General features: G+C 40.0%; 2 protein-coding genes across 4 annotated transcripts in view; one reads left to right on the top strand and one right to left on the bottom strand.

The window, feature by feature from the left end:
- The first annotated feature begins 273 nt into the window (after window positions 1-273).
- pcsk9 (proprotein convertase subtilisin/kexin type 9) lies at window positions 274-10,366 on the top strand. Of its 2 annotated transcripts, none has more exons than XM_027179620.2 (12): window positions 274-708; window positions 1,149-1,340; window positions 2,100-2,223; window positions 2,360-2,493; window positions 4,340-4,481; window positions 4,609-4,805; window positions 5,214-5,397; window positions 5,636-5,806; window positions 5,984-6,132; window positions 7,912-8,077; window positions 8,312-8,487; window positions 9,554-10,366. In XM_027179620.2, the coding sequence occupies exons 1-12, from the start codon at window positions 550-552 to the stop codon at window positions 9,758-9,760; spliced, it is 2,001 nt and encodes a 666-aa protein (XP_027035421.2). In that variant the 5' UTR covers window positions 274-549; the 3' UTR covers window positions 9,761-10,366. The 2 variants fall into 2 exon arrangements, with proteins under 2 accessions (XP_027035421.2, XP_027035420.2); XM_027179619.2 differs by having other exon boundaries at window positions 275-708; window positions 5,981-6,132.
- A 56-nt stretch (window positions 10,367-10,422) lies between these two features.
- usp24 (ubiquitin specific peptidase 24) overlaps window positions 10,423-17,367 on the bottom strand; it is a 50,984-nt gene continuing 44,039 nt past the window's right edge. For both annotated transcript variants that reach the window (XM_027179617.2, XM_027179618.2), the window contains 13 exons: window positions 16,904-17,017; window positions 15,964-16,171; window positions 15,515-15,604; window positions 15,298-15,400; window positions 15,080-15,198; window positions 14,862-14,975; window positions 14,698-14,763; window positions 14,455-14,521; window positions 14,290-14,368; window positions 14,048-14,123; window positions 13,847-13,933; window positions 13,622-13,732; window positions 10,423-13,442 (listed from right to left, as the gene is read on the bottom strand). In XM_027179617.2, coding sequence (XP_027035418.1) covers window positions 13,380-13,442; window positions 13,622-13,732; window positions 13,847-13,933; window positions 14,048-14,123; window positions 14,290-14,368; window positions 14,455-14,521; window positions 14,698-14,763; window positions 14,862-14,975; window positions 15,080-15,198; window positions 15,298-15,400; window positions 15,515-15,604; window positions 15,964-16,171; window positions 16,904-17,017 — 1,297 coding nt within the window. In that variant the 3' untranslated portion in view covers window positions 10,423-13,379. The remainder of the gene's footprint in view (window positions 13,443-13,621; window positions 13,733-13,846; window positions 13,934-14,047; window positions 14,124-14,289; window positions 14,369-14,454; window positions 14,522-14,697; window positions 14,764-14,861; window positions 14,976-15,079; window positions 15,199-15,297; window positions 15,401-15,514; window positions 15,605-15,963; window positions 16,172-16,903; window positions 17,018-17,367) is intronic.

The raw sequence follows: 17,367 nt of genomic DNA, 5'->3' as shown, positions 1-17,367 counted from the left end.
GGTGGAGATGGGATTCGAACTCATGACCTTTTGATCAGTAGTCACTAAGCTATAAAAAAATATATATGTTTCAAACTAAAACGTCTCACTTATGTCACAGATACAAAGCCACAGGTAAACACAGGTGGTGCAGAATGTCAGTAAGTTATCTATTTCATCTAGGGAACGTGATGTAAACAGTCGATGGAGCGTCTCAGCTTCCAAAATCACATTGAAACCTGACTCCTTTCCCGAACAGTAATTACGTAAGAAGCTGTGGTTCGATCTGAAGGCGGTGGCGTGAGCGCTTCATACGTCACCAGGTCCCGCCTTAAGTCACTCACTTGATCTGCAGCTTTAAATGAAAATAATAAAAACAAAAAAAACAACAATAAACTAATAGCGTGTACAGTACATGCGCGAGACTGTAGCCAGTAAGTAACCTGCAAGGTGCGCGCTATTGCAGAAGGGATTTCAACAATATTTCGATCATCACTCAGACAGTGAGACAGCATCACGTGAAAATCTTTTTCTCTTCATCACTATTACGGAATTTTAACATCCAAGCTGATGAGAAACATTGGGGAAATGATTGTTTTCCTTGTGCTGTGTGTGTCGGCGCTGGCAGCGCGTGACTACCCTGAGGAGGAGATACAGGTGAATTCGCCTCAGAGCGACCAGCAGGACCATGAAACGGAGCGCGTGGCTGAGTTCATCAGGTGCACAAAGGTTAGACTGCAACCTGCAATACACTGCTGTACACTTAAAGGTGCAATGTCAAGCTTCTGCAATTCTTACTAGAACTAATGTGTTGGCAAAAAACGTGGAAATGATCAAAAATAATAGTTTAATAGTTTAAACCAAGTGCATTACGTAGCTGGGAGGAAAAAAGTAAAAAAAAAAATAAAAAAGAAAGTATTTAATTTATAAATACTGGCTACACACATTTATATAATAATAATAATAATAATAATAATAATAATAATAATAATAATAATAATAATAATAAAGTGAAGTGACGTGACGTGACATACAGCTAATACTACTACTACTACTACTACTACTACTACTACTACTATGGATTCAATGATTGTTATACAGTATGAAGCTGTCCAGGTGACGTTTGTGTGTGTGTGTGTGTGTGTGTGTGTGTGTGTGTGTGTGTACAGAGCGCATGGTGCATGCCAGAGCAGTACCTTGTGGTGTTGCAGGAGGGAGCACGTGAAGGTCATGTACAGCGGACAGTGCGCACTCTGCGAGCTCAAGCTGCCAGGAGCGGACACACCGTCCACATCACGCACACTTACTCTGGAGCCTTTTGTGGGTTCCTGATTAAAATGAGCAGTGAAGTCCTGCCCATGGTAAATTAGCCATCCTTGGTGTTGTTGGTTTGATTGTCCTTCTGTCCTGTACCAGTTAGTTTTGTTCCTATCAATGTAAAAATGAAGTTTCAGTAGAACCTTTGATGGTAAAACGTATAATACTGTACTACTGTAATAGTATTATAATACTTATAATACTGTCTACTAACTCATATGTAACTATCCTGTAACTAAGCAGGAACAAATGTGTTAATAGCTCACTTAGTAAAATTAACTATTAGTGAATACTGGGTAATTACACAGTAAGTAATAAGGAAGTAATGGTTTTGTGTGTGTGTGTATGTGGCAGAGACAAGCTGGCATTAAAATTGCACTGATTTGTTTGCTGATTTAATAACATGAAAATATATTTTATATTTATGGGCACAAAATACAAAGATAAATAAAGTCATAATATTAAATACTACCTCAAACTCTCAATACTCTCAGCCCCTCACCTGAATCTGATAATCCTTGTTTTTACTTTGCATTGTAAATTATTTCTTATTTATGTAGTATGTATTTCTTATATATATATATTACTACATATTAAGTAATTATTCAGAATTTGATAGTAGATAATAGATTGTTCTGACTTGAGTGCATCCAAAAAAACACATATGACATTGTCTGTTCAAGGAAAAGTGTAATGTGTACATTAAATATATAATAAATATGAATCCCTCACATTACTACCAGTCTGAGCTCCAGTGTGCTCTGCTTGTCTGTCTTTACTCCTACTTTGTGTCCCACTCGCAGGCTCTGAAGCTACCCCATGTTGCGTACATTGAAGAGGACTCATCCGTTTTTGCCCAGGGCATTCCATGGAACTTGGAGCGTATCATCCAGACAAAACATGAGACTGGGAAATACACTGCACCCAGTGAGTGCACTTACAAATTACACCTGCACACACACACCCTAGGCAGGTTGGTTTTATTTTATGCATTTGTAAAATTCTGTATGGAAAAAAGACAGTGAATGACCATGTAAATTGAGAAACACATACATACATGTAGATGATGGAGCACAAGTGACTGCATTCCTGTTGGACACCAGCGTTCAGACGAATCATCGTGAAATCGAGAGAAAAGTCATGGTGACAGACTTCAACAGCGTTCCTGAGGAGGATGGAGTCCGAGTTCACAGGCAGGTCAGAGACCGATGGAGCCTTTCCTGTTATAGATGCGGACGTTACTTTCTATTATACGACATTCCTCTCAATTTGACTGTAAAAAAGGCATTCTTTTGACTTTGAAATGCATTCTGGTGCTACCTTCTTGAGTTCCATCATCAGTAAAGATTAGTGATCCTGTTCCAGAAGTAACCATGCAAGCACAAGCCATGACAGTCATAGCACAGTGAATTTCTGTCTTCATATACCCCAACTTTAGAGGTTGGGATCAGAGCGCAGGGTCATCCATGATACAGTGCCACTGGAGCAGAGAGAGTTAAGTGCCTTGCTCAAGGGCCCAACAGTTGCAGCTTGGCATTGTTGAGGCTTGAAACATGATCCTCCAACCAACAACTAAAAATACCAACAAGCAAAAGAAACATCAGTGGTTTCTTTCTTTTCCACTATGCATATTGTTTTCGCAGCTCTCGGGTCTTTGTGTATGTTTATAACAACCTTTTTAACAACAAATTCAGGCCTTATAAACTAAGAGGGCTCAGAACATAGAATAGAAATTCTGAGCTATAAACTGTTTAAACATCCAGGACACCCATGGGCAACAATAAAACACCTGTCCTACACATGTTCCAGTTGAAACCAGCAGGCACAGCTGATAGCATGCAAAACACCCACCCTACTCAGGATCCAGCTCATTATTGCATTTATTAATTGCTATGTGTAATTAATGATGCTCCATAATATATACCTGCAGGCAGTAAGACGGGTGCGAAGTGCAAAATGTGCTAAAAAGTAACAAACTGTGTTTCAGTCCTAATGCTGTTAAATGGTATAGAAACTATTTTATAGATCGAACTCTAAAGAGGAAATCTAAAGAGGTCCCTCAAGGGTCTATATTGGGACCTATTCTGTTCTCTATTTTTATAAATGATTTAGGTAAGGACGTTCACTACACAAGTACACTTTTATGCTGATGACATTGTCATTTTTATATATATATATATATATATATATATATATATATATATATATATATATATATATATATATATATATATATGCCCCTTATAAACTGCTCTGCTCAATTTAAAATTGGTTTTAAATCATCAGAAAACTAAGTACATGGTCTTTTCAAAAACCCGCCCACAGTTGCTTGATGATCGTAGCATTTTTACGTCTGATGGTAAATCCATTGAAAGGGTATCTACGTATAAGTACTTGGGTATATGGATAGACGGCAAACTTTTATTTAATGTACATATTGCTAATTTAGTTAATAGGCTCAACATAAAGATTGGCTTTTATTTTAGAAATAAATCTACACTTTATTACAAATGCAAAGTCCCTTACTCACCAATGTATTCTTTATGATCTGGTGGGTTGGACATCATTGACCACTCACAGAAAACAGCATTGGTATATTTTTTATATATAAAGCCTTCCAGCTTACCTCTGTACCCTCCTTTGTCAATTCTGCTACTGTAGTTATCAGCTATGCTCCTCCAAGTGGTTGCTTTTTAATGTACCCAGGGTTTGGACAGATTTGGGAAAAACTGCATTTTTATACCATGCACCATGGGCATGGAATAACCTGCAAAAAGATCTTAAATAAATACAATTAAGGCCATCATAAAAAAAATGTGGTAAAGGAGACATGTAGTTGTTTTTCTTGAGAGGTCCTTGTACTGTATTGTATGACCATGTGTATGTATGTTTTTACTATGTAGTGTTTATGTATGGCTGCTACCTTGGCCAGGTCTCTCTTGTAAAAGAGATTTTTTGATCTCAAATGAGACCTCCTGGTAAAATAAAGGTAAATAAATAAACAAATCTGGGCATCTATATATTGTTTTTGCATCTGTGGCAGGCCAGTCAATGTGACAGTCATGGAACACACATAGCTGGAGTGTTGAGTGGGCGGGACTCTGGCGTGGCACGTGGCGTTAGTGTGAAAATTGTGCGAGTGCTCAACTGTCAAGGTAGAGGCACTGTGTCTGGAGCACTGGCAGGTAAAGACTAACCAACACTCAAAGTTGTCTGCTTTGATTAATGCGTTAATTATATGCATTGTGACAATACATTTTCTTGCTATTTTTAAGATTACAAAAAGCAACTATGCCGCCATTTTTTCCACAGGTCTAGAGTATGTCCGTGCCTCTCTGCAGGCCCAGCCCGTCAGCCCTGTGATAATACTATTACCATTTGTCGGGGGGTTTAGTCGCACTCTCAACACTGCTTGTCGAGAAATGGTACACTCTGGTGCAGTTCTGATAGCTGCTGCAGGAAATTACCAGGATGATGCTTGCATGTATTCACCAGCCTCAGAACCAGAGGTAATACATTCATTACACTCATAGAGGGATTCATGCATTATATGACCATAAACGTGTGCACACCTGACCATGACAAGTCATACTGTATGCATTTGCTGATTTATTCTCCCTTTGCTGTTATAACAAGCTCTACTCTTCTGGGAAAGTTTTTCATCAGACGTTAGAACGTGGCTGTGGGAATTTTGTCATCATTCAGCTACAAGAGCATTAGTGAGATCAGACTCTGATTTTGGGTGAGGATGTCTGGGGTGCAGTCAGTTTACCAGTTCATGGCAAAAGTTTATAGTCAGGTCGAGGTCAGGGAACTAAACAGACACTAACCTTTCCCATTGGTCTGATTTGGGTAGTCTGGAGTTATAAGGAAGTTGAATTTGATAATGATGTGATTATTATCTTGACCGTATGCAGGTGATCACAGTAGGAGCTTCCAATGCTGCTGATCAGCCGCTGAATTCAGGAAACATAGGCACCAACTTTGGCCGTTGTGTGGATTTGTTTGCCCCTGGTGATGACATCATCAGTGCCTCCAGTGATTGCCCAACCTGCTTTACCACTAAGAGCGGAACTTCACAGGCAGCTGCCCATGTTGCTGGTTAGACACACACAAACACATTACCTGCTCTGGTTAAGAGATGTGGTAGACTAGTGTTAAGGTCTCGGGCTACCAATCGGAAGGTTGTGAGTTTGATTCCCACGTCTACCCTCAATTGCTCAGTTGTATAAAAATTAAATAAAATGTAAGTCGGTGTCTGCTAAATGCTGTTAATGTAATGAGAAGTCAAGCAAACCTGCGATCATACATGTGTATGTGTGGGTGTGTGTGTAATTAGGTATAGCTGCAGTGCTTCTGAATGCGTACCCCGGTGCCAGTCCTGCTGAGGTGCTACAGTTGCTCCGTTACCACTCAGTCCAGCATGTGATAAATCTGGAATCGCTGCCTTCTGAACACCACCTCACTACCCCTGACATTGTAGCTGCTTTGCCTACATCTACTGCTACAGGTCAGAACTTAGGGCTCAGGGCGCGAATGGTCTTTCTTACCTTCTTTCTGATTATATGATGGTTGGCCACATTTCTTTGACAGATATATGTCAATTGCCATGTACAGTAGTCTGATGTAAATTGAGTGTTACATCATATATGTATTGAAAGCATGTATGTGTGTTGTCCTACAGTAGGTGATACTCTTCTGTGCCGCTCTGTTTGGTCCAAGAGGTCAGGTGTTGGAAGCTTTGACACAGCAGTGGCTCGCTGTCGGCGTGGTGAAGAGATGTTCAGCTGTTCAAGCTACTCACCAATCGGAGTGCATGGTGGAGAGAGAATAAAGGTCACTTAATTCATTATTAATAATATAGAATTTCATTCCTCCCCAATATTTCTTCCTTCGAATTTGGTCACGTGGTGCTTGTAATTGGCTCATGTTGCTATGATTGACAGGGAAACATGAGAATATCTTTCCTCCCACATAGAGAGCTCCTTACTATGGATGACTGGGTCATCAGGGCAATCACCAGAAATGTTTTTTTAACACTGCAAATAGATTTTCTAACCCAGAGTAGATCAGCAGAATATCCAAAATTCTGTGTATTTTCCTAAAGGATCTTAGTAGCATGAGCATGAGAAAAGGAAGGGGGAAAGGAAAATCTAAAATTCATGACATGGCATAAGACAATTCTCATAACAGAGCACTTTAACATGATCAACAGTTTCAAAGAGTGGCTTTTTACTGTACACAGAACAAAACTTATAAACGCAACACTTTTGTTTTTGCTTCCATTTACTGTATCATTAGCTATGCTCAAAGATCTAAGACTTTTTCTATGTACACAAAAGGCCTATTTCTTTCAAACATTGTTCACAAATCTGTCTAAAATCTGTGCTAGTGAGCACTTCTCCCTTTGCTGAGATAATCCATGCACCTCACCTCGTTAAAAAGCCACACTATAATGAAAAGTGAAAACTGGGATTCATCCCTGAAGAACACCTCTCCAAAGTGCCAGACACCATTGAATGTGAGCATTTGCCCACTCAAGTGGGTTACGACGACAAACTCCACTCAGGTCGAGAAACCGATGAGGACGACGAGCACACACGAGCTTCCCTGAGACGGTTTCTGACAGTTCCTAACTCCCTCAAAACCTGTGACATCTGTGCCATTGTGCTGTGTGATTAAAAACTGCACATTTTAGTGTGGCTTTTTATTAAGACCAGCCTAAGGCACACCAGTGCTATAATCATGCTGTCTAATCAGCATCTTGATATGTGTCACGATTAGTCACAGGCGAATGTGGATCCATGTGCAGTTAATCCTTTTAATAATCAAAAAACAGGTAACAAACAAGCAGGCAAAACAGATCAGAGCACATACGAGCACTAAACAACAACTCACAACAGGGAAATGAACAAACAGAGTAGATATAGGGAACAAGAACCAATCACAAGACGGAGGCAATCACAGACTAAGACAAAACACCTGGGGAAGAGAATGAGTGCAGTTAATGTCCATGGTAACAGATAGGTGAGCGGGTCAACAATTAACAGCAGAGAAATGACAGCAGACAGAAACAAAGGAAAACACAGACAGACTCGTTACAATATGCCATACCTGTGAGGTGTATGGATTATCTCGGCAAAGGGAGAAGCGCTCACCAGCACAGATTTAGACAGATTTGTGAACAATATCGAGAGAAATAGGCCTTTTGTGTACATAGAAAAAGTCTTAGATATTTGAGTTCAGCTCATGAAAAATGGGGGCAAAAAGAAAAGTGTTGCGTTTATAATTTTGTTCAGTATACATTCTTTGAACAAATGTATTTAATTTCTAAGGGAAACTGAAGGACTAATATTACATGGATGGGAGGGTGTAAGATATTTACAGTATTACATCCAAAAAAATAAATGCACAATTAAAACTACTTTTTTTTTTGCTTTTTTTCAGCACACATACTAAAATGTAACTGATAAAGTATATTAGTATACCACTTAAAATTGTACAATTTCTCAAAAATGTTGAAGTTCCATTTAAAATCCACTTTGATTCAATCATGGGAGGTCGATTTGTGTTGCATTTAAGGCATCTGCCTCACTGTTTTTATTGTCTCATCAGCTATGGGACGGGCAGAAGGTATGTGAGGCTCATCATGGCATAGGAGGACAGGGTGTATACGCTGTAGCTCGCTGCTGCACCGGGAGCAGCATTAAGTGCCAGGCCACTGCCAGCCTCCATGTGGGCATTGACGCAGAATGCCCTAGCCAAGACTATCAGCTTACAGGTATGAGTTGTAATGTGTGTGGAGGAGCTAAAGTTTTGGGATTTAATTAATTCGTTAAAAATCACGCTCAAAACACTGACAGAAAGAAGAAATGAACGCTGTATTTCTCTTTATTTATCAATAACCTGCATTATTTTCCCATTTTGTTCAGATCACGCTATCTACACTTTAATTCCTGGGTCCACGTTTTTTATGTTTTGAATGGATGTGCTTCTGAATTCTGTTTCTCTGTAGGATGCAGCTCTCACTACATCAGCTCCCAAGATGTAGCAGAGCTCTCAAGGCCTCTCCGTATCAAGAGTAAAGCATGTCCTGCTGGAGAAGGTGGGACATCACATGCCTCCTGTTGCCATGCTCCAAATCTGGAATGTCATCTGATTGAACACGACCAAGCTGAATTTATGAAAGAGGTGATTAATCAAATGCACTTAAGTTACAAAACTTAGAGTATAGATGCCCAAACTTTGTGACTTTAGACTCGTGTAGCTTCTGCTTGGTAGGAGAAGCTACACTTGAGTCTAATGAAAGCCAAGATCATCTGATTAAACAGGTGGCATTGGGGGGGCGGCACGGTGGCTTAGTGGTTAGCACGTTTGCCTCACACCTCCAGGGTTGGGGAGTCGACTCCCACCTTTGCATGTTTCCTCCGGTTTCCTCCCCCGGTCCAAAGACATGCATGGTAGGTTGATTGGTATCTCTGGAAAATTGTCCCTAGTGTGTGTGTGCCCTGCGATGGGTTGGCACTCCGTCCAGGGTGTATCCTGCCTCGATGCCTGATGACGCCTGAGATAAGCACAGACTCCCCGTGACCCGAGAAGTTCGGATAAAGTGGTAGAAAACGAATGAATGAATGAATCATGTGCGGCTCCTGTTTGAAAGGAATGACGTCGTCAATAAGATTTGACTACTCTAAACATGGCTTTTATGTGATTTAGATAAATACACATTTCAATACAATTAAATTTTATATAGCTTAACAGTATGAAATGTAGGTCTTGCCCTAACTGTCGCCAAAATATTAGAAGCCACCGTTGACTAAAATGTCTTTATATTCTGTAGCAGCACAATTTCCCTTTAATGCAACTTAGAAGCCCAAACGCCAGTGTGACAAAGCCCCTGTGCACAAGATGTGACATGGTGTGTTAAAGCTGGGAGTTGAAGTACTCCAAGAAAAAGAGCCCCCTAACAACTTTGAGATAAATTGGATCATCACCTGCACTTCAGGTCTGATCTCACTAATGCTCTTGTACCTGAATGATCACTAATCACCACAGACACACTTCAACATCTAGGAAAGCTTTCCCAGAAGAATGTTGGTTATACCGATGTGATGGTCAGTTGTCTACAAACTATTGGAAATCTAGTGTACCTGCAGTACTAAAGGAAACATCTGAAATAACATTTGGTGTCTAGTTTCATTTTGTTTTTAAACTATCCCTAGTTTTTCTGTGCATCATTTGTGCTAATCGCTTTTAGGTGGCGGCGTCATGTGAGGAGTCCTGGACACTTACAGGATGTAATGCAGTGGCGTATGGTTCTGTTACTCATGGGGCATACACACGAGGAAACACCTGCTTGATCCAGATGTTCGGAGAAGATAAACGAGCTGCTGCTTTTGCCATCTGCTGCAGATATCGGCCTCTTGATCAGCAGAGCAACAAATCCCTTGAGCAAAACACCTAATGAGCTTATTGCTCAGTTGCCTTGATACTTTTTTTTTTTTTTTTTTTTTTTTAAACATGAATGTTCTGTTTTCTGTCCATCATGACATTATTTCTAATAATGTTCCAGTCTGGTATATTGAAACAAAATACATTTTCACAGATTTATAATTAATAAATAAATAAATAAACAAACAAATAAATAAAAATTTCAGCTCCTCAAAGATTCTTTGTTCCTGTTAAACGTTCTTTGCTTCTAACAAGGGCTCTATTAAAAATCACTGATGTGTAGGAACAGTTTAGCCTTTTGAACATTTGCATAGTCACCCGATGTCTATCTGTCCAAAGGTTAGGACAAAATAGTTCCTAGTCTAGTGGTGGGATATTTTACGCTAGTCAAGGCATTAAAACTGTCATCCCAATTAATCATCCCTAACAACTAATTTTTATTCACCATTTATCTAAAACTAATGTTAGCGCTTAATAATCTCACCTGCACATACATTTTAGTTCAGTTTCATTTTGATAAACCCTTCTATATTCTTTTTACCTACACTGTTTTACTCGTTCCATGGTTGTAAATGTGGTGTTTGGACTTTTTTTTTAAATAATAAAATGACTTGGCTTACTCTTGTCACTGTGATGAGTTTATACATAGGACACAAATGATAGCTTCACAAATTATAAAATGTTCTGCATTCCAGTTTTATTCATTTTTATATCAAATAGTTCCCATAATCAAACTCTGATTTACAAATTAAAATGTGGTTTGCACATGCATTTTTGAATTCACACCATCCTCACACGCTTGGCAGAGGCGCAAGTAATAAAACCATTTACGTGTCTCCAGCTCTACTCAATCAACATTATTATTATTATTATTTTTTTTTATTAAAAGAAAAAAAAAAGGCTCAAAAGAAGGAAACTATTATATTGAATGGAAATACGATAGTCTGAATTCAAATAGTTTTGGTGTGTCGTCTTTACTCAATCCTGTACCTGGACTTTTGTTTTCATTTGTATCTGGCCAAAAAAGAAAAAATAAAATAAAATAAGGAGGGAAAAAAGATCCAGTGTTGAGTGACATTCAAGCATATGTCCAATCCTGGGGATGATGCAAATTCACTGATGCAACAGTCTGGTAAACTACTGAAAACAACAGTGACAAGCCTGATCTAATGGGGAACTGATATAGAGGTGTGAAATTCAGCATCAGATTATCCGAAAAAAAGAAATAAAAGGCAGTGAACTCACATGACATATGTGGTTTCAAACTTTATCTACAAATTGTAGCCTGTTGATTGTTTAGAAAAAGAGCGAAGGGACATATGGCGTCGAGAGCATTAAAAGCCTCTGTTTGTTTAAAGATGATTGTAATCGTTCCAAAACACGTTTACCCAAAGAGATTAATGTGAAAGTTTCACACTTACATTCACAAACATACATGCATAAGCGAAGAAACACAATAACGAGGATGTGTGATAGAGTTAAACGGCAGCGTTTCTCTTCATTTTTTGTTCCGTTGTCGTCACTTCAGTTTAGACTCTAAACAGCGCGGCTATTGAATGATGAGTCACAGCATCCCTTTCCTTTTCCTTTAGAAAACAAATGCCTTTAAGCAACGCAGCGCTGAGATTGTTTTGTAAACATTGAATGAATGTCGCTAAAGTGTACTAAGCTTCAGGCAGAGAGAGGGAGGGAGAGATAGAGAGAGAGAGTATTAGAGAGGGGGGGAGAGAGAGAGGGAGGGAGAGATAGAGAGAGTGGGAGAGAGACAGATAAAGAGAGAGACAGTGAGAGAGAGAGACAGAGAGAGAGAGACAGATAGAGAGGGGGGAGGGAGAAAGAAAGAGAGAGAGAGGGACAGAGAGAGAGACACAGAGAGAGAGAGAGACAGAGGGGGAGAGGGTGAGATAGAAAGAGAGCATGAGTCAGCATAACCAGGCCAGGGATAATGACAAGCACCAAATAGTCCTTGGCACTCAAGTTTCTCCTCTACACTTTCCTTTCTTTTGGCAACAGTACCATTGGTGGTGGCGGCGGCGGTGTTGTATGTACCACACATGCACATGGTATAAGGCAGACAGACATAGACAAACAAATACAGACAAATAACTATAAAATAGCTCTTGGCAAAGAAAACCCCTGAACAAGCATCCAAGTTAAAGCTCAAAGCAACAACATGTGAGGTTGGCTGTGTGATCAGACTAGTGTACCCCAGTCTCTCAGTAGGCATTGGGTGTTTGGTGATGTGCGTGTATGTGATTTGGTGAGTCAGTGTTCTGCACAGATGTGGCAACAGTACATAGTAGACACTGATTCTGTATCTACACATGTCCAGGAACACAAAAGAACCTAAAGCAATCCAGGAGCAGAAAAGAGAGAGAGAGAGTGTGTGAGAAAGTGTATGTGTGCGTGTCCCTCATACTTGCAGTCACAATCACGAGCAAGCCTGAGACAAATACATAACCAAAGAGAAAGATTTAAAAACCCAGCATATAGCGTACGATTGTGAAATTTCCACAAGATCTTCACAATAAGCCGCTGGCTGATTTGTTCTGGCACTCATTCGAAAAGGAAAAGCAAGACACTTCTTATTCCTAGACACTTTCTTTTTCCCCCCCATACAATTTCCTTGTGTCCACTGTTACCTTGTTGTTTAGACGAACTATGGGTGTATGGAAGGAAATAAAAAAGCTTTACACAGACAGCTGATGTGTTCTGAAAGAACTCCACAAGTTTGGCCAAAGTCCAAAATGTTTGGAAATGGCGGCTTATTAACAGACACGAGTGTATTGTAACAGTTACCACAGCTGTTGTAAATTCTATGAACCACACAATGCAATCTGGTTTCACGGCCCCCTCCTGACAGGGCCAAAACAACCAAAAAAATAATAATGCAAGAAAATAAAGCAAAGCAGCAAAGAACATGGCCACTCAATCGCCTGTTAAATGTCACCTTCTCAGACCTGACAAACTGAAGTCATATATAAAGTGCATTAAAAAAAATACCAGCGAGAGAGAGGGAGAGAGAGAGAGAGAACACAATTGTCATTTAAGTAGCTAAGAGTAGTTCCTCTTAGAGTTGATTACGAGGCACCTCTCAAACCAAAAAAAAAGTATAGAATTCTTAAAAATATTATTTTACATATGAAATTACACCTATGGAACACAGCTTTTAATGTTTTATGAATGCTCTTATTATACTGGCAAATATCCACAAACAGTGTTCTTTTTCTTTCCTTTTTTTTAAGTTTAAAATACCCTTCCTCAGCACCACTAAATCCTGCATGTGTGTGAAAAGTGACACAAAACAAAAACCTCCTCCATGTTTTACTGAACTCGGGCTACATGATGGGAACTCGGTAAAACACGATATCCAGTGAGAGTTGAGCTCCGGTCTTAACAACCTCAGCCTTTTCCTGCCTTGGCCAGCCACAACCATTGTTTCCATTTCTTCGGTAAGAACTCTCGTCGGCTGGGTTTGTGCCACTTGTTTCCTGATTATCCGTTTCCTGAACCCCAGGAGGTCAAATGCAGTCTTACGGATTGGCTGCTTCGAGCTACAATATCTCTCCATTGGAGGGAATCTTGTTTTTTTGCTTGTGTACAAAAAGTGCCCCTATTGCTCATGGAGAGAGTTAGGGGTCAACATCTTCTAAATCACTCTTAGAATCGCCCAACATCATAGGAGACTCTGATCCCTAAGAAAGCAAAACATAAAATGGAAGAGTTGTTTTAAAGCAAAACAATTTAGATACCGTCACCTTAACTAGAGAAAAAAAAAAGAGTGAACATTTACAGTATAACATGCTTCTAATTCTATTCTTTTCAGCACACGTGTGTAAATCAAAAGAGTGTGTGGGATATTCAGGTACGATACCTGTCTGAGGCTGCGGTCTGAGTTTTCATTAGCTGGGCTGCCATCAGAGCCATTGCTGCTGCCTGACTGTTCCTTCTCATTCAGCAGAGCAGTGGCATAGGCCAGTGTATCCTAAACACACACACACACACACACACACACACACACACACACACATTTACAGCCTATACAAGATAAAAAGAAACACAAAAGGGCAAGACATTGTATGAAATAGTAATTTCATGCCTGTGCTGAGATGGTCCGCTGGAAGGTCTTAGCTGTGGACGTCTCATTGGACACGTTGCTCTGAGGTGTCCAGTAGTGCTCGGACATCTGTGATGGTGGGAAAAGAAGGCACTCGTTAAAACCTAACACAATGCAAATGGAATACGGGAAGAAAACCGGCTTGCACAATACAATAGGTGTAAAGTTTTTGTCGCATCTTACCTTTTTCTGCAGCCACTGCACTGCCCAGCTCCAGTGTCCTGACAGCTCCTTGAAGTAATCTTTAGCAGGAGCACACCTGGCCAAAACACAAAGATTTTGTTCTGTGTGACACTAAGCTATACATATCTGCTGCAGCAAAGGAGTAAATTCTGCCAAAGGATTACATACCAAACACTTTTCCAATATAAAAACAAGCAAAAAAAATCATCTTTTAGTGACCAGAGTAGAGCTAATTCACTCACTTCTGAGCTAAGGTGACGAGGAACTTGACACACTGGTAGCAGCGGCTGCTGTCCACATTGTTGCTCTGATGCATCAAAGCTGAAAAAAGAAAAACAACTTGGAAACTTGGACACGTGACAACATGTTGATGTTTCGTGATGGAAACAGGGCTGCATGATACCTACCCAGGAGCCCTTTTTCAGATTCGAATGCATATTTGAGTCTCTGGGACTGCAAAGGGTCTTCTACCATCTAAAGGAGGGGGAAAAAAATCTTCTGGATCTCTCATGTTGTTAATTTCAATACCCCCCTAAGCCCTAACTTTATTCAGATTAATTCACTACTCCTGTGCTCATATTACTGACTAAACACTTGACTGTATGTCTATAAGATTTCTTGAGTCTGCTGGTCTACTTAACATCACTCACCAGAATCTCCAGAAGCATTTGGAAGACATTCTTCAGCTCATGAGGAGGAGCTGTCTCTAGCTGATTCTACAAACCACACAGACAGATAACATGTCAGCATTGTGCTCTACAGGAAAGGATGGCTATGAGAATGAGGGTGTAATATAGAGTCCTGCACATCTTACCTTAAGCAGATGTAGTACTCCCAGGGAGAAAGGCTCGTTACAAAAGCAGCAGTATGTCACCATCTCTATGAGGAAGGACAGTGGTCCGGAGAGCTCACGCATGGCAAACATTACCTACAAAACAAACAGCCTAGTTAAAAGAAAAACCCTGCATGACATACATGGTGTACAGGATATAAATGACAAGAAGTCAGAGTATACGCATGTTTGCTCCAGACCTCGATGAGATAAGGCTGCCCCTCAGGTTTAAACAGCAGTGTGTTGACATCTGAATGCAGTGGCAAGAGTGTGGTTGAAGACACCAGACCAGAGGAGCTATGCTTAAACATTCCAGGAGCTGTTCACACATACATAAAAAAAATAAAAAATTAAAATCTCAGATTCATAGCCCAAACGATACACTAAGCAGAGCACGGTAATGAATTATTGTGCTTACTCTCTGTTCTCTGAGACGTGAGGTCTGTGTGTAACACCACCAGGGCAAGCGTGTTATGCAAGTGAAGGAACTCTCGTGCCTGAGCTGAACTCCATCGGCGGTTCTAAAGAGAACAGAGGGAGAAAAACCTTCAAAAACAGAACACGGTCTCTTTCGAGCTGTGATAGGAAAATGTTCGGGTGAAATTCAAATGAGAAGTTCTGAACATCAAAAATACCTGATTGTTCTGTCTATTAGGACCGAGCAGGAAGATGAGCATCCTTCGATAAGCAGCATGCTTTAATAGTAGTTGGCAAGGCCTGAAGCCCTGAGAGTGGACACACACAAGTATACTTATATAAAAATATATATACACACCCAGGAAGAAATACATGAATAGTAGTATAAAACTACATTATTTGTAATAAAATAAAATAAAAAATGTTTGGAAACAAACTGAATGACTGCTAAGAATATCCAGTAGGTGTCTTTATTATCCTCATTAGTAGTAGTTTTTAAATCACAGAACAAAAACACAAAAGCTAGTATAGTATAGTTATGTGTTGCACATTTTGTTAGACTCTAGTTTTGTGAATGAAGCAACACCCATTTTTTTGGGGGTTACATAAATTATTAGAATTTAGCTTAGTGACATTGTACTTTTAAATTGGTCTCTTTCTTTCTTACCCTCTGGGCAAAGTTACTAAACAGGCTGAAGTACTGTGAGCAATTTTTGCAATTCTCTGGCACGTCCTTGTCAAGCAAAGAGAGCAGCATGTCTAAAAGGCAGTCCAGCCCTGCATCCTGGAAATAGAGTGCACTCTCTAGAGTTTTCTCAAGGATGGAGGCCACCACTACACGCACCTCACGTACGTTACACTCCAACAGGCAGTTTCTAGCGAGAGAGAGAGAGAGAGAGAGAGAATAAATATATATACATATATATATTTTCCTCACACACCTAAACACTTAGCATTTTGGTATGTTGTGTATTAGACCTAATAGATGTTGGGTTGTCGGTTTGTGCACATGCCAGTATCCCACTGAGGAAAAACTGAAGGATAGAGCTGAGTGGGAGGAGCTGTTTGGATTGTAAACAAGTTCTTCACATTCCCTGGCATTGACATACCGTGGTGTGATATTAGAGAAGTCCTACCCTTCGATAAAAGTGTCCAATCATGAAAGAGCACACTACAACCCACCCATCGTCTCTAGTGTTTCTCTAAACACACACGCATACAAGCAGACACTTCAGAACCGGACACTACTGGCATCTTATCAGGCAGGCCACTGGTTCCAGGTGTTCACATTCTGTAGCCAATTCCTACTTTTTGTGTTCTCTTAGCCAATTATTTTAAAGAAAGCAGCCACGCCCACAACTAACACAGATGCTAATAATTTAACCTTATGAGTTACTGCTGGCAAAATCCCACACGCAAAAGCATGCACACGAGATAAGAAAGGCCCGAGTCAAAACTGCAGTGAGAATGTTATACAAAGTTGCAGTCATGTTTTGACTAGTTTATCAGTATGTTTTGACTAGTAGCAGTTATAGAGGAGTTTTTTCTCCCCTCAGTAGGTTGTGCAGGAGCACGTGTGTATGCATGTCAAATGAATTGCAACTCACTTGATAATCTCCCGTCCCTCAACGGCCACCAGGTACTGCACCATCCACCGACATGCCTCACTGCTCTTAGACAGCAGCATCTCCACTGTAGCTATCCACTCCTCTGTATCAACCCTAAGACACACACACACACACACATTTAGTTCTATACAATTATGTTTTATTGTGGCTAAGATTATTTTTAAGCAGCAAGAGTGTACTTGTAATTTTTCCTACAAGACTTCTGCTTAGTAAATAACATTCTGGTAAATAAATAATGAGGCTAAGCTGATCTCAGGCTAATATTTTGTCTGAAGGAACATCATGAAGGAATTCTAGGGCACTACATTCACCAATGATTCATATGGCAGTCACACAGAAATATCACCTTACTATATGATGGAGCCACTTGTAACACAAACTTAAGATCAAGGTTACATTTTGGGCCACGTCTGTTTTTTTTCTTTCTAAAATGTTATGCATAT

The sequence above is a fragment of the Tachysurus fulvidraco genome, chromosome 16 (genome assembly GCF_022655615.1).
Source record: "Tachysurus fulvidraco isolate hzauxx_2018 chromosome 16, HZAU_PFXX_2.0, whole genome shotgun sequence".
Taxonomy (NCBI): Eukaryota; Metazoa; Chordata; class Actinopteri; order Siluriformes; family Bagridae; genus Tachysurus; species Tachysurus fulvidraco.
This window is presented reverse-complemented; position numbering and strand designations above follow the sequence as displayed.

Coding starts and splice junctions, on each gene's coding strand:
- pcsk9 (XM_027179619.2), top strand. CDS start 550: ATGAGAAACATTGGGGAAATGATTGTTTTCCTTGTGCTGTGTGTGTCG. Junction 2,494..4,339: donor GAGTCCGAGTTCACAGGCAG/GTCAGAGACCGA, acceptor CATCTGTGGCAG/GCCAGTCAATGTGACAGTCA. Junction 4,806..5,213: donor CACCAGCCTCAGAACCAGAG/GTAATACATTCA, acceptor GACCGTATGCAG/GTGATCACAGTAGGAGCTTC.